The sequence below is a fragment of the Aspergillus ambiguus genome, assembly GCF_047715705.1.
Source record: "Aspergillus ambiguus strain CBS 117.58 unplaced genomic scaffold BDV59scaffold_13, whole genome shotgun sequence".
In the NCBI taxonomy this organism is placed as follows: domain Eukaryota; kingdom Fungi; phylum Ascomycota; class Eurotiomycetes; order Eurotiales; family Aspergillaceae; genus Aspergillus; species Aspergillus ambiguus.
Genome location: NW_027395526.1, coordinates 185,487 through 198,753, shown reverse-complemented (window position 1 = coordinate 198,753; position 13,267 = coordinate 185,487). Strand labels below are relative to the sequence as shown.

The following is a 13,267-nucleotide window of genomic DNA, read 5'->3' as shown; positions in this document are numbered from 1 at the left end:
GTTACCCTCTCTGTTCTGGAAAATCAAAAGGAGGCTGTACCAAGTTCGACCCTGAAAGAGATTACGTTCAATGGTGCGAAGACGCGCATACGAGAGGCTCGCAGTGTGACGTCCTTACTCCAACTTCCCAAGGAAGTTCTACAAAGCGAGGGGACTGCCCTAATCATCGACGCAAAATAAGCCCGCCTCCGAAAAAGGACGACGATGAATCCAGCGAAGCAGAGGTGGTCTGCCTAGTTCACAGCAATCCGTTAAGATCGGGGCTTAGGCGCGGTGCTTACCGTCGGTTCTTTCTCTCAGGAGCAGATTCTCGGCATTGGCAGAACAGGTTGGTAGTCCGTCAAGGAGAACTTGCCATCAAGCTACCTCTTAAGTGGAGCACAAGCAGCGATGAGGAAGTTGAAGCGAATATTGATTCCCTTCAACACAAACAATCCATATATAAGCGCCTGGGAAATTGTGATGGCGTCGTTCCTTTCCTAAGTTTCTCTGAGACAGCCACCACTCTTCGCGTGATGGAAAATGGGGATCTACGTTCCTATCTGAGACAGAATAGGCCGCCGAAATATCTTCAACTTTCTTGGTTTCGGGCAATGGCTCGCACGCTTACATATATTCACGAACGACGAATTATTGTAGCAGATATTGCTAGCCGTAACTTCCTTCTCGATTCTGATTTATCGATTAAACTCTGTGACTTTATGGAGTCCATAAAACTGCCTCTCGAGACGTGTATGGAAAAGGTTGACTTTGGAAGTTATTCTATACGGACAGATATTGGGCAGCTGGGGTCTGTAATGTACGAGGTCGTTGTTGGGGAGAAATGCGAGTTCGAGATCTTTAAAGACATGCCCCCAGAACTAAGTCGAGGTAGATGGCCTCGAAGGGAAAATCTTCCTAGTACGCAGGGTGTCTGGCTTGGTTCGATAATTAACAAATGTTGGACTGAGAGCGCATTCAACAATGCTTTCCATCTGTGTCAAGAGCTGAAAAACGCCGGGATCGAGAACGAGCTAAATAAGATATTATAGCCGTCTAGGAACTTACTATTAATAGTCTAGTAGATCACGACGTCATACCGTCAGCACAGCTTCTGCTATACAACGACGTTGGGGATAACGCTTAGTGCATTCACGATTTACACTTGGAGTCGGAGGCATATTTGAGTCATTATTTTGCACATCATAACATACCAAAAAGGCAGGGTTATCGGGCGACGATCGCCAGGACTGATAGTTAAAAGTACATTGTCATTCAACATAAGTTCCTGACGTTATGGCCCACGCTCATTAGACGGCGGAAGGAGTTGCGCCCTACTTTTTGGTTCGATACCAAAGTTCTTGAAATTCAAGTCCTATTCGTTTAAATATTAGAGAACATAATGAAACCCACAAAATCCCAGAAACTCATATTCTTGAACTTCCTTTTTTTTTTTCCTCCCTTGGGCCGGCTTGTAAAAGGCCTTCAGACGTTCGCCTGGGATAAATTTGGAGAAATACTCCAACTACCTAAAGCTTCCTTTATCGCGGTTGAGTTGCTTCAGGTCCAACGTATACTGGTGAATGCGACGAACTCCCGACTCCAAACACGAACAGCAATCAGCGACTTAAGCTGTTGCGCATTGCTGAAAAAGGCTTTTGATAGGATTTTTCTAAATGAAGAACCAAAAAGGCCAGGGTCCGTTTGAGTCGTAGGCGAGATCTGCGCAATACACCTTGCTTCCATCAGAGGGATTCACTACATACTACTATATCAGCCGCGGCAAAAGTGATCAGTTGTGCTCATTTCCCAGCACGTCGGCGGCAAAACTGACAACGATGTAAAAGCTCGCTGCCGGTGGTAACATACTCTCAGATTACTCGACCCTGGATAACATAATGTTTATCTCCTTGGGCGGGTCTTTGATGCCCAGGTTGATGCGACAGGAACTATGACGAAAATAATAGTGTATAATTAGGAGTCAAAGTTCATATTGTAATAACCGAAGCATGGTGCCGTCTTCCAGACTAAACAACCACACATCGCGACAGAGCCTATAATCAGAAAACGCCATCCTTCACATTGGTATTGTATTTAGTGGCAAACACCGTCATTGACTCCGCACGACTTTGTGTCATGGTGATACGCCGTTCCTGGGCCACAAGTCTTGCGAATGGCCATGTTGTTACCGCCGCACTGGTAGAATGCATGGCAATCCGTCGGGTCCGCCCAGACGTCCCGGCCGTTGCATGGTTCCGGGTGGGCCAGGGCTTGAGAGAAGAGAAGAGATGTTGCAAGGGCAGCGAGGACGGTGAAACGCATTGTGGACTAGACTCATGTTAGTTGTGGTACACTGGTATACGAGGAGTGGGACCCTACTGAGTTGTTTTCTTCGACAAAAGGGGGTGAAAAGGGTGGATAACGTAGAATTCCTGGTCAGGAAAGGAATATATGTAATGACTATGTCTTGATGGAATGAATGGTAGTGCTTTCCGGGAAGATATGGTCTTTTATATCTTTGTTCCCCCTTTTCAGGTTTGACTGAAGCTGTCAAATTAGGTAAGGATATGATGGGTGCTTACATAGATATCACAGAAACTATTCGTGACCAAGAACATAGTGTTCCTAGGTTTTCATCACCTAGACTTTTGCCCTCCTAACGACCAAGAGAGCTCGCTGCTAGAGGGCAACTTACCCCAATGATTATGCGGAGGGGAGTTCTCCTGTAGATCAGCATGATATCCCTTGCTGATTTATTGAAAGCTTGGTGATAATCTTTATGATATGTCAGTGCATATATCAACTTATGCACGATGCTGAGAAATATGACACGTCAGGGCTATTCACTACAGGCCCATGGAGGATACAGTGTAGCATTCCAGGTATTTCTGGATCCCGCGAACTCGATTCCAGGAGTACTTTAGGTGAATATAAGTGACAGATGATGGCGTTGACAACATATGATGAGGTTGGTTGAAATCTAGGTATTGGCAACTGGGAAAGAGAATTCTATTTTCTATGTACTAAGAGTAGTAGACTTCTTGGAAACCCTACATCGCCGGCGAACGGTGGATTCAGGTGTTCAAGTTGCATAACAATCGCCGGAGGCACCCCAGAATAGAAAGTGCCGACAGAAAGTAGCGTGATGGCATGGAGGTGTCGGGGTCCAATGAAGTGTCTCTTATATTGTCTATGGTAGCAAAAATATATCAGTCGTTTTCCTCTCCCCCCCATATATATTTCCAAAACCCCTTCAATGTTCAGTCAGCCTCCGACACTGAGTGACTAAGCTCTCCTACGCCGCCTGGCTCTTGTGTGCTCTATAGTGCAAACGCCGATGATAGAGATGCAGCTCAGGATAACCGCCAGCTGCCATGATCGTGTCAAGGCATGGTTTAGAACAATCAACACGGCCCGTTTGCTACTGTCATCCAGACCCTCAGTCAGTGTTAATATACTACCAGATAGGACGGAACTCGCATCGACACTAGCAAGCCCAGTGCTCTTCAGGCCGTGGCTCAGATCATTGGTGAAGATTGCCTGCGCGACGGCAACGAAGATGGATCTGGAGCGTGGGTTAGCCGGGACGGTAGAACGGTAAAGCGTCTGATAACTTACGCGCCAATCATTTGACTGAACATCACCATGCCAGTACCAATAGAAACATCCTTGAGCGGCAAAGCCTGTTGAGCCACCATCAGAGGTGTAAGGCTACAGAGACTTGATGAAACAGCGTAGATGATCTGATAGCCAATCCATTCCCCAGTCGGGGTGTTCACTGTGAAAGTCGTGAAAAGACCGGCCCCAACTGCACCGAAGACAGTCCCAAGACCCATGAAGGCATTGGGATAGCCGACTTGGGCTATGAGAACGCCACCTCCTAGCCCTACGATGGTGCTGGTAATCACCCAGGGAAGAGTCCATACTCCAGACTGGATTGGACTTGCACCTTTGACACCTTGAAACCACCTACGCACGTATATGGTTGGTAGGGCTTCATCGATTGGGGGCAGGGAGCTCACATCGGAAGGTAGTATGTGAGGATGAAGATAGAACTGGTTGTGCAAAATCCGTAGAAGAAGACGGAGGAGACGGTGCGCCGGTGAAGACTCGGGGTGGAAGCATGGTATTCGCGCCCTGCCAGACTTCAATACCGACAAATGCGGCGGCCAAGACAGCAGCCAGAGTCAGCAAAGCAATAACGCGAGCGTCTTGCCAGGGGTACTGGACGCCACCCCATTGCAATCCTAGGAGCAGGGACACGATCGCCGGTAGAAGAGCGAGAAGACCAAATGGATTGAAGACTTTTATGAAGTCAGGCAGGGAGGTGAATGCATCACTGTCGCGCTTTGGTGGGTGAACCAGGAATAGAAAGGTGGCCTGGAGTACTGCACCGATGGGGAGGTTGATGTAAAAGTTCCAGCGCCAGGAGACTTTCTCCGTCAGAGCCCCTCCGATCAACGGGCCACATGATGTCGCGAGCCCACGGGTAGCTGAGAGAAGACCCATCACAATCGGGCGCTTTCTAGGGGGAACGAGGAAGGGAACCAGGGAGAAGGCGGCAACGAGGAGGCCCGCACATCCTAAACCAGCAACCGCGCGCCCGATAATAAGGGCGTGTGAGTTGGGCGCGGAGCCACAGACAGCAGAGCCGACCAAGAAGAGAAACATCGCGACGCTGTAGATCCACCGAATCGAATAGCGGGCGAGTAGCTTGCCGAAGAGCGGTTGGGACGTGCATACGGCCATAGTGTAGGCACTGCTGTACCAGGCGACGTCTGTGAGCGAGTGGAATTCATCCGAGATGTACGGCGTCGCGGTGGCGATGATCGTGTTATCCTAGAAGGAGTCAGCGTTACGACTATATCGCATTCTGACTCCTAAATGCCGTACAAGCGTGACGAGGAAGATGGCCAGACACAAGGTCACCACCGCCAGGTGATATCGGATGCCCGTGAGGTGCTGGGTTGCGGGAGGAGAGTGCTCAGAGTGCTCTTGGCTCTCCTTCTGAGGGAGCTGATCGAGCTGGCCAATGCCTTCCCCTTGAGAGGAGGCAATGTTGCTCGCATATGGATTGTTGTTTCCCGCCATGTTGTAAGAAGGGTAGACAAACCACGGGAGGTTGAGTGGTCACAGCGACGTCCGATGCGTAAGGAAAGCCCAACCCAACCTGACCCTGAACCCAATGGAGACGATGAGATTCTTGGGTGAGGGAGAAAACATTGAGTGACATAGAGTCAGGAGAAGTCGAGAAAGGAGTCGAGATATCCTTTAGAGGGCAAACAAAGAAAGGCCAGGCACGTGTTGGGTTGGCCAAATTAGGGCTAGCTCCGATGGGAACTATACGATCCACACTCGGTGGCCTGACTATCTATATCAAGAGCAGTCATGCTAAGGCTAAAGTTTCGGTCTTTGAGATTCTTCAAAGTGCGTCGCTGAAGGAATTTGGTGCATTTGTTGCCGGAATGCTTGAGGACTTCGCAGTCCTTGAGAATTAGCGGGCTTAAAACTTGGTAGGCGCCCCGGTACCTTAATAGTCAAGTCCACATTGCTTTTTGGTCGTTTATATACTGCTTCGTTGTTAGTTCAAGAGACAGTCAGATGTATAGTAATAATCTATAATATTTCTTAATATATGGGTTTCCGGTTAGGTATCTATATATAAATCTAAACCTATAGATAGGTTTAGGTAGGCTTACAAATTACCTAATACGCAACTGGGGGGGTAGAAAGATAGCCATTACCCTACCCAACCCACCCATTTGCCAGTCTATTCACCAACATCTCCCTTATTCAATCTGAGGGTAGTATAAGATGCCTGGCTCGGATAAATCTAGCCCATACATTCCTCTTGCCGGCGGGGCTGATGATGGCTGGTCCAAAGAAGACCAAGCAACGGCCACCTGTTACTGCGGTGCAGTTCAGCTAGCGTTTGTTCGTACACACCAGATTCTCACATTTACCGCACAGTTGAGGTGTATACTCTAACATCGGCCTTTGTCCAGCCAACCCGAGGCCCCGGCTTGATCGACACATTTCTCTGCCACTGCACTGACTGCCGGAAAATCACGGCATCAATGTTCGCCTCCAACTTCATAATCGCAGACTCACATTTGACACACCTGCGAGGCCGTGATACCCTCAGCACGTTCCGGCAATCAAAAACGATCGCCTCCGGGAAGGCAATGACCAATTATTTCTGCTCCACGTGTGGATCTCTCATGTACCGGGTTGGAGAGGCATACCCCGGGAGCAGCATTCTACGTCTCGGCACCGTAGACGATTTTAACTTGCACGAAACCAAGTTAAAACCGAGGGTTGAACAGTATACGAAGGATCGGGTAGAATGGCTGTGCGCTGCGGATGGTGTCAAACAGGTCGAGACGTCGGCCTACACTCCCAGAAGCAAGATTTAGAGGGACCGACATGAAGGATCGGAGTGTTGCCTCCTGTGCTATTCATTTCCACCGCTTATTTGCCTGTAACGTCTATACTACGCCTGATGGAGCAAAGAAAAACGCATCATCGCCGGCGCGAGCCGAAGTCTGCCTTCTAGTTGGAGACCACACCATCTAACAGCTATCATACAATTACTGAGCTGGTAAATCCAGACCGGTCACATCTTCACATGCCTTGACCACTTTTTCCTGCAAGTTGATATCCGCCGCTGCGGGAAGCGGCTGGCCCACCTTCTTCTTAGGGTCGAAGTAACCCCCCGACATACCCTGTTCATCGTAGTCTCCCTCAGCCAACATGACATACGTTTCCACACCATCTTCCAATTTGTCCGGGGCGCCCTGGCCTGCCAGTTTTGTCGCCACCCACCCGGGATGCACGGAGACCACCGATGTATTCGTGAATCTCCGAGCAACTGCATTGGCAAGCAGGAGGACATGCAACTTAGAGTCACAATACGCAGGGAAGTCCTGAAACCCGGCTTCGCCCCGCTTGAACCAGAAAATGTCCTCCGCGCTCGTCGTCGCCTGGCGATGTAAAGTCGACGAGATGAAAATGAGCCGCTTAGGCTGATGAAGCAGACACGTAAGAATATAGGGTGCAAGGACATTGACGGCTACCATAGCTGGGACTCCAGTATCCGGAGTCTTGCGGATAGGGCCGGCGAGCAATCCTGCGTTGAGGATAACGGCATCAAACTCGCCGATCTTGTTTGCCTCCTCGGCAAGTCTGCGGGTTTCCGCTGAGCTCGTTAAATCGGCAATCAGCACGCCAGCAGCGCCCGGACACGCTGCTTTGGTGTCCGTCGCGCGTTGTTGATTCCGTGCATGCAAGTAGACGGTGTGGCCTCGTTGGATTAACTGGCGTGCGGCTTCGAGACCGAAGCCGTCGGAAGAACCGGTAATAAGAACACGGACCATTTTGCTGATGATAGATTTGAAAATATGTATGAAGGATGTTTGATAGTGATAATCCTTTGGCATGGATGGCCGGGTGCTGATTTCGGTGTGTATTTATAATCGACTCTGCGGAGGTCTCCACCATGTTTGTAATGTCACCCAAGGAACCTTCGAGCACATTTGATCATGGATGGCTTAACTCGAAAGCTTGTTTGGAATTACACCACGTGGTCACGGTGCTGATAATCTGGATTGGTAGTAGTGCAATAAGATTGTCAATGCAGATGATCGATTTCAAGAGTAATCAGTCTGAGTACAGCTTTCTGAAATATCGCCGAATCGCTTAACCAAATCCGTAACTCCACTGAAAAGCAAGTACTTAAACCTCACCAGGCTTCGTAGAGTGCACTTCAACTGGAGTGTACTTTATGAAGTCTTTGGCGCGCACAGCCGACATCCCCAAAGCCATAGTGATGGCCATGGCAACAATCTCCTCCAACACGTCCATACACAGGTAGATGGTGGTGTTGCCGTCGTAAACATTGAAGTCGGGGTTGTTACTGTAATCGGCCATCGCTGAGTACACCAACCGGACGAGCACGAACGGAGAGGAGAGGACGGTGGCGAGAAACAGCTTCTTTTGAAACTCCCTTAAGCTACCACGGAGCTGGAGGAATAACCAAGCGGTGACCAGGAGCGCAATGGCAAACAAGGCAAGGAAGATCCCCATAGAAGCCTTAACAATGCCGTTTGAATGGATGCCATCGCTGCTGCTGACTCCCGCGATACCGACAATTAGGCCGACAATACCAACGATGGTCAAGAAATTGAGAAACCTAGGTGGCATCTTTGGTTCCGTGTCGCTATCAAGTCATATTTATCAGTATCGACAGGATGGGTCCAAGAACTTCGTAGTCAGACTCACATTTGTCTCAGCAGCCCGACATATGTCAATAGAAGTGGAGCAAGACCGATCAGCGCGCACACGACCACCGCCGTCTCAACCTCTCTCGAATCGTGGTTAATAGTCAACAAAGAAGAGATACTGCCGGCAATTCGGATGAGCGATAGAGTCACGGGGTATCTCCAGACCTTACCCCCGACCCTCCAGCCAGTCCGATTCCAGATGAATAGTGCGACGGCCATAACGAACGGGAATATAATGAGCTGAAGAATAGCGATTCCATCACGATAGGTCACAGTACCCGGTTTAGTGGCCATTTTTACCAAGGAGTAGTGGGACGAGAAGAAATGGAGGTATAAAATGCGGAATGGTCCAGGTGGTAAAAGGAAGTCGTGATGGTTATTTGAAAAGCGGACCAGAAGACAACCTAGTCCTTTTTATATTTCTGATGATCTTCATCCTCATCATATCTGTTGCCAGCAACGCTCCTGTTGATATAGACCCGTGCCGTAAGTTATATCGAAACCTCATCATTGACTGGCGGAGCATCTATATTACTAAAAAGGGGTTAGAGCGGCATGTTTAGGGCTGTCACTGCTCAGCCAATGACGGTGGCCCATCTGTCGCTTAGGGGGGCTGTGAAGGAAGCCAATTTTTCTCCGAGCAAAGCCTTGCAGGGTCTTTCGAGTCAGTGCTCCTGATGAGAGTGGAGGCTGGTCAGCCCAGTGGGGGCCATTTGGGTATTGGGCAGATTGGCCCCCAATCCAACAGAACAAGTCAGGCCGGTAGAGGTAGAGCTTGTTTGTCTTAAGCTCTTTTAAGCAGACTTGCCAAGTTCATAATCCCCGTTTACTCTTCCGTGTAGTTTTGGATAGATAGCAATGCCACCTGGTGCAAGGGCTTCCCGAAGTTGCGGCAACTGCCGAGCTATCAAGCGACGTGTGAGTGCCACTTTGGTTGTTTGGCTTGTCTCCCAGCAATCAGGCCAATTCTGATATTTATCTATATAGTGCGACAAGCAACATCCTCACTGTGGCCAGTGCATTCGTATGCGTGAAGAATGCTCGGGGTATCGAGATACATGGGAGCTCTTTTTCCATGACCAAACCAGCCATACCATAGAGCGGTCTAAGGCGATCCAGGTTAAGTCTGCCAACTCAACCAGAACTGCCATTCCGCACCCGGCTTACGGGCTGTGCCCCAGCCCTGACGAGGCAGGCGTCAACTATTTCCTGCACCACTTTGTGATTGGTGGCCCATCCCCCTCTCGGGGATACCTCAATTACGTGCCGGCTGTCTATAGCGCTGATGGCCACCACCCCACATTGGTAGCCAGCATGGCAGCTGTGGGCCTCGCGGCACTGGCCAGCTCGACTCAACGACCTGAGCTAGTCATACACGCGCGCACGAAGTACCGGGAAGCGATCAATAACGTGAACTCTGCGTTGGCCTCACCTACTGAGTCTGTCAGGGATAGCACCCTAATGTCGGTGATCTCGCTAAGCTTGTTTGAACATGTCTCCGACTTCAAGATATGGTTTCGACATGTTCAAGGAGCCACAGCACTGATAGTTGCTCGTGGAAAAAGCCAATTCTCTCGCCCCGCTTCAGTCCTCATGTTTAACCAAGTCCGTGCAGACATGGCGGCTGCCTGCATTCATAGTCTTCAACCATTCCCAAAAGACATGCTTGAGTTGCAAAAAGAGGCAGCGAAGCAGATCGGTGCTTCCAGTGCATTTTGGCTCCTGGGAGTGCTGGCCACCCGATGTACCGATCTTCTCTCGGGCGTTCATTACAATAAAAGGAGCTTAGAAGACTTCTTGGAAGAGACAGTTGTGCTTCAGCGGGACTTTCAACATGTTATGGAGATCTTCACCAGAGAGGAACCGTATACAACGAATCGGAAGTGCAATGGAGCACCAGAAATTATTTATGAAGGTCGGTGTGATTTCTATAGAACATCTTGGGCTATAAGGATCTGGAACAACTCGCGCATGCTCCAGATAATTGTCTGCGAGATTATGTTCCACCTCCTGAATAAGCTCCTCGCCAAGAGGCCGACCCAGCGGACGCAAATAGAGATGAGGTTACAAGAGACTGTGGAAATACTCTCGGAGCTAGGAGACGACATACTGGCCACTGTTCCCCAGGCTCTTGGGTTTGTATCATCATCTAAACCTGACGATATCTCTGCCGATTTCTCTAGCACTGAGTGCGTTTCGGGTGGGCATATGTTAACGTGGTGTCTCTACACTGTCGGGAAATCGCCAGCCACAAGGAGTAAAACTCGGAAGTGGATAATGAAGCGTCTGCAGGATATCGGGCAAAATTCAGGTATCGCAATGGCGCTGCAATTTGTCGATGATATAGATGAGATAGATAGGTTAGCTGGCCGAGTATAATCCATCAGTCATTTTTAGGCCAGATCTTTGTTGCTCGACATTGTTATTCCTGCTCCCTTGGGAAAACATAATATTGGATCCCCATTCTAGCAATCGTAAGAGACTTTCAGGCCCTCGATCGACAAGAACAAACCATTCCACATGATGCAATAGCGATAGTGTCGCGCACTGGCCCATCAAAATACGCCTTGAGGTCGGTGCCAGGATCATAATATTCTTAAGCGTTGATTGGTGCTGCATTTCTGATTCCTGTATTGGACTAGCGTTATGGATCCATAATTCCAGCAAAGAGATCAGCATTGGGGCTGAAAATAACTGCATCTGTACTGCGTGTATTCTGGGACGAAATGCGGGTCTAGTTAGCGGCCAAATTGGCACAGCCCTGCAAGTAAGCAATTGCTTGGGACGTCTAGTTGTCACAATGCCTCTTTGGGCACCTGCAAATATAATTAGAATGAGGAACGGTATCACTATATAAAGCTTGACTATGTCTCTAAATCTTCCCTTGATCCTTAAGTCGTCTCGAACATTTTCGCAGTAAAGATGATACTGTCTCTCTTAACTATATCGTCGGCTTTCGCGGTCACGGCTGCAGCCTCTCCTTCTGTTTCGCTTGAGGCTGGCACTCTTCAGGGCGGGAATTGTGCCAATGGACGAAATGTCGTCTACTATAAGGGAATACCCTACGCCGAGCCTCCTCTCGGAGACCTGCGTTTTGAACCTCCGAAAGCTTACAGCGAAAAATACCCTAACGGGATTCTGGATGCATCCACCCCAGCCCCTGCATGTATCCAGTTCGGAGAGACCTTCGTGGCACAGGGACGCAAAGACGAGGACTGGTAAAGTAGACTCTTTTTTATTTTTGTTCATCATAGTAGCAAACGCTCTTGCTAACTATCCTACAGTCTGTACCTAGATGTCTGGGCCCCATCTAATGCTGCCAAAGACTCAATGCTCCCCGTCAAAGTTTGGGTCTACGGAGGATCAAATACAGACGGCGGCATAACTGATTCATTATATGATGGTTGCAACCTTGCGGAAGATGGGACAATTCTCGTATCAATTAACTACAGACTTGGACCCCTCGGCTTTATGGCACTTAACAGCGCTGGGATCTATGGCAACCAAGGAATTCAAGACCTCTTGCTTGGGCTAGAGTGGATTCAAGAAAGCATTTCCGCTTTTGGCGGTGATCCGGTATGTTGAGACCCAAACTAGGGGATTGGGCGCTGACAATTGGCGTCCGGTACAGAAAAAAATCCTTCTCTTCGGACAGTCGGCTGGGGCTACAGATGTACACGCTATTGCTACTCTTCCCCAAGCGCCGTCTCTCATTAATAGTGTTATTGCGGAATCAATCGCTATGCCCTCGCTCCAGTCTAACTCGTCACTGCAGAAGACTGGTGTATCTTATGCCCAAAGCCTCCAGTGCGGAGTCCATGATGTGAGAGTGAAACATATTTGACTTCAGGGTGGATGCTGACCTCAATAAAAGAAAACCTGCTTTCAGTCTAAGTCCATCGACGAGATAGTCAGAGCGTATCATGCTGACACCTTTTTAAATACTGGAATTGGGTCAGCCGGCCCCCTTGGAATCTCCTCCCCACACACGCATAAGTTCTGGCCTTATGTAGATGGCACTGTTATCCCCGAGAATCCATTGACTCGCGGTACACAAGTCCCGATGATCGTTGGATACAGTATGCACCTCATCCATTTTTCTAATATCGTCTGATCTAACAAATTCCAAGATCAACGAGAAGGCATGATGGATGCTCTCACCAGGTTCAATACTCCCAAGGATTTCAAATCTGCTACGCCAGCCGAATACACAAAATTCCTCCGCCAAAACTTTGGTCCTGCTGCGACGATCATTGAGAGATATTACCCTTTATCTCTATTTAAATCCACTGAGCAACCTGTGATTGCCGCCATCTCAACCGTCATCACAGACGCCGAGTATAGATGCCCGGGATACCAGAGTGCAGTGCAAGCCGCAAGCAAGGGCATGCCAGCATGGACGTACGAGTTCACCCACAACTCTAGTTGTGCTTGGTTGAACACAATGTCGCAGACGTACATCAAACAATACGGTGCTGCTCACACTGCTGAAATTCCCTACATCTTCGGCAACCTACACTTTGATTTTCCCGGGAAAAACTCAACCTGCACCGGTACGCCAGCCGAATGGTATCTCAGCAAGCAGATGAGGAGTTTATGGACCGCGATGGCAGAAAATGCTAACCCATCGACCGAAAACGTCCATTGGCCGCATTTCCAAATCACCCCAAAGGGCGTTGGGACTCCAGCAATTGTCTTCGGCAACTCGAGTGTGCCTGGGACCATTGACTTCTCCGTTTGTAGACTGTGGGATCGTGTGAACGCCATGTTGGCAGGCAATGAGACAATCTCATAGTGGCGCTGTGAGGGCAAATGTTTCGTGGGTTGCCAGCGCAGCACCAATCCTCCCACAGTTGTAAGAGTTGTCGCTTTGGCTGTGGTGCTGATATGATTGATTATATTTCCCTTGGTTGGCATTGGGTTAGCTTGCTCTCTCAGACCTTGGTAGAGCGGATTACTGAAGATGATCATGTTATAAGTTCAAGTCTTATCTCAAGCAATAGATT

At 49.1% G+C, this 13,267-nt stretch overlaps 6 protein-coding genes across 6 annotated transcripts; 3 read left to right on the top strand and 3 right to left on the bottom strand.

Annotated features, from left to right (window-relative positions):
- Positions 1-2,073: 2,073 nt before the first annotated feature.
- BDV59DRAFT_201501 (MFS general substrate transporter) lies at positions 2,074-5,070 on the bottom strand (the record flags this gene model as incomplete). The annotated part of the gene is made up of 5 exons (XM_073693817.1): positions 2,074-2,307; positions 3,313-3,544; positions 3,598-3,937; positions 4,002-4,818; positions 4,873-5,070. 5 exons carry the CDS (start codon positions 5,068-5,070, stop codon positions 2,074-2,076), a joined length of 1,821 nt encoding a protein of 606 aa, XP_073548489.1.
- Positions 5,071-5,704: 634 nt separating this feature from the next.
- On the top strand, positions 5,705-6,479 carry BDV59DRAFT_177034 (GFA family protein). The gene is made up of 2 exons (XM_073689545.1): positions 5,705-5,913; positions 5,985-6,479. Exons 1-2 carry the CDS (start codon positions 5,794-5,796, stop codon positions 6,393-6,395), a joined length of 531 nt encoding a protein of 176 aa, XP_073548488.1. The 5' UTR covers positions 5,705-5,793; the 3' UTR covers positions 6,396-6,479.
- Positions 6,480-6,503: 24 nt separating this feature from the next.
- Positions 6,504-7,405, bottom strand: BDV59DRAFT_177033 (putative short chain dehydrogenase/ reductase). The gene has a single exon (XM_073689544.1). The coding sequence runs from the start codon at positions 7,353-7,355 to the stop codon at positions 6,570-6,572; it is 786 nt and encodes a 261-aa protein (XP_073548487.1). The 5' UTR covers positions 7,356-7,405; the 3' UTR covers positions 6,504-6,569.
- Positions 7,406-7,713: 308 nt separating this feature from the next.
- On the bottom strand, positions 7,714-8,555 carry BDV59DRAFT_201499 (uncharacterized protein; the record flags this gene model as incomplete). Its single annotated transcript, XM_073693816.1, has 2 exons — positions 7,714-8,197; positions 8,260-8,555. 2 exons carry the CDS (start codon positions 8,553-8,555, stop codon positions 7,714-7,716), a joined length of 780 nt encoding a protein of 259 aa, XP_073548486.1.
- A 564-nt stretch (positions 8,556-9,119) lies between these two features.
- On the top strand, positions 9,120-10,640 carry BDV59DRAFT_207522 (Zn(II)2Cys6 transcription factor; the record flags this gene model as incomplete). Its single annotated transcript, XM_073695016.1, has 2 exons — positions 9,120-9,179; positions 9,249-10,640. The coding sequence occupies 2 exons, from the start codon at positions 9,120-9,122 to the stop codon at positions 10,638-10,640; spliced, it is 1,452 nt and encodes a 483-aa protein (XP_073548485.1).
- Positions 10,641-11,183: 543 nt separating this feature from the next.
- BDV59DRAFT_207521 (carboxylesterase/lipase family protein) lies at positions 11,184-13,056 on the top strand (the record flags this gene model as incomplete). Its single annotated transcript, XM_073695015.1, has 5 exons — positions 11,184-11,479; positions 11,546-11,837; positions 11,893-12,084; positions 12,136-12,340; positions 12,392-13,056. The coding sequence occupies 5 exons, from the start codon at positions 11,184-11,186 to the stop codon at positions 13,054-13,056; spliced, it is 1,650 nt and encodes a 549-aa protein (XP_073548484.1).
- Positions 13,057-13,267: the final 211 nt, after the last annotated feature.

Excerpts from the sequence above, each read along its gene's own strand:
- BDV59DRAFT_177033 (XM_073689544.1), bottom strand. The coding sequence starts at position 7,355 with ATGGTCCGTGTTCTTATTACCGGTTCTTCCGACGGCTTCGGTCTCGAA.
- BDV59DRAFT_177034 (XM_073689545.1), top strand. The coding sequence starts at position 5,794 with ATGCCTGGCTCGGATAAATCTAGCCCATACATTCCTCTTGCCGGCGGG. Across the intron at positions 5,914-5,984 it reads GTGCAGTTCAGCTAGCGTTT|CCAACCCGAGGCCCCGGCTT; the intron begins GTTCGTACACAC and ends GCCTTTGTCCAG.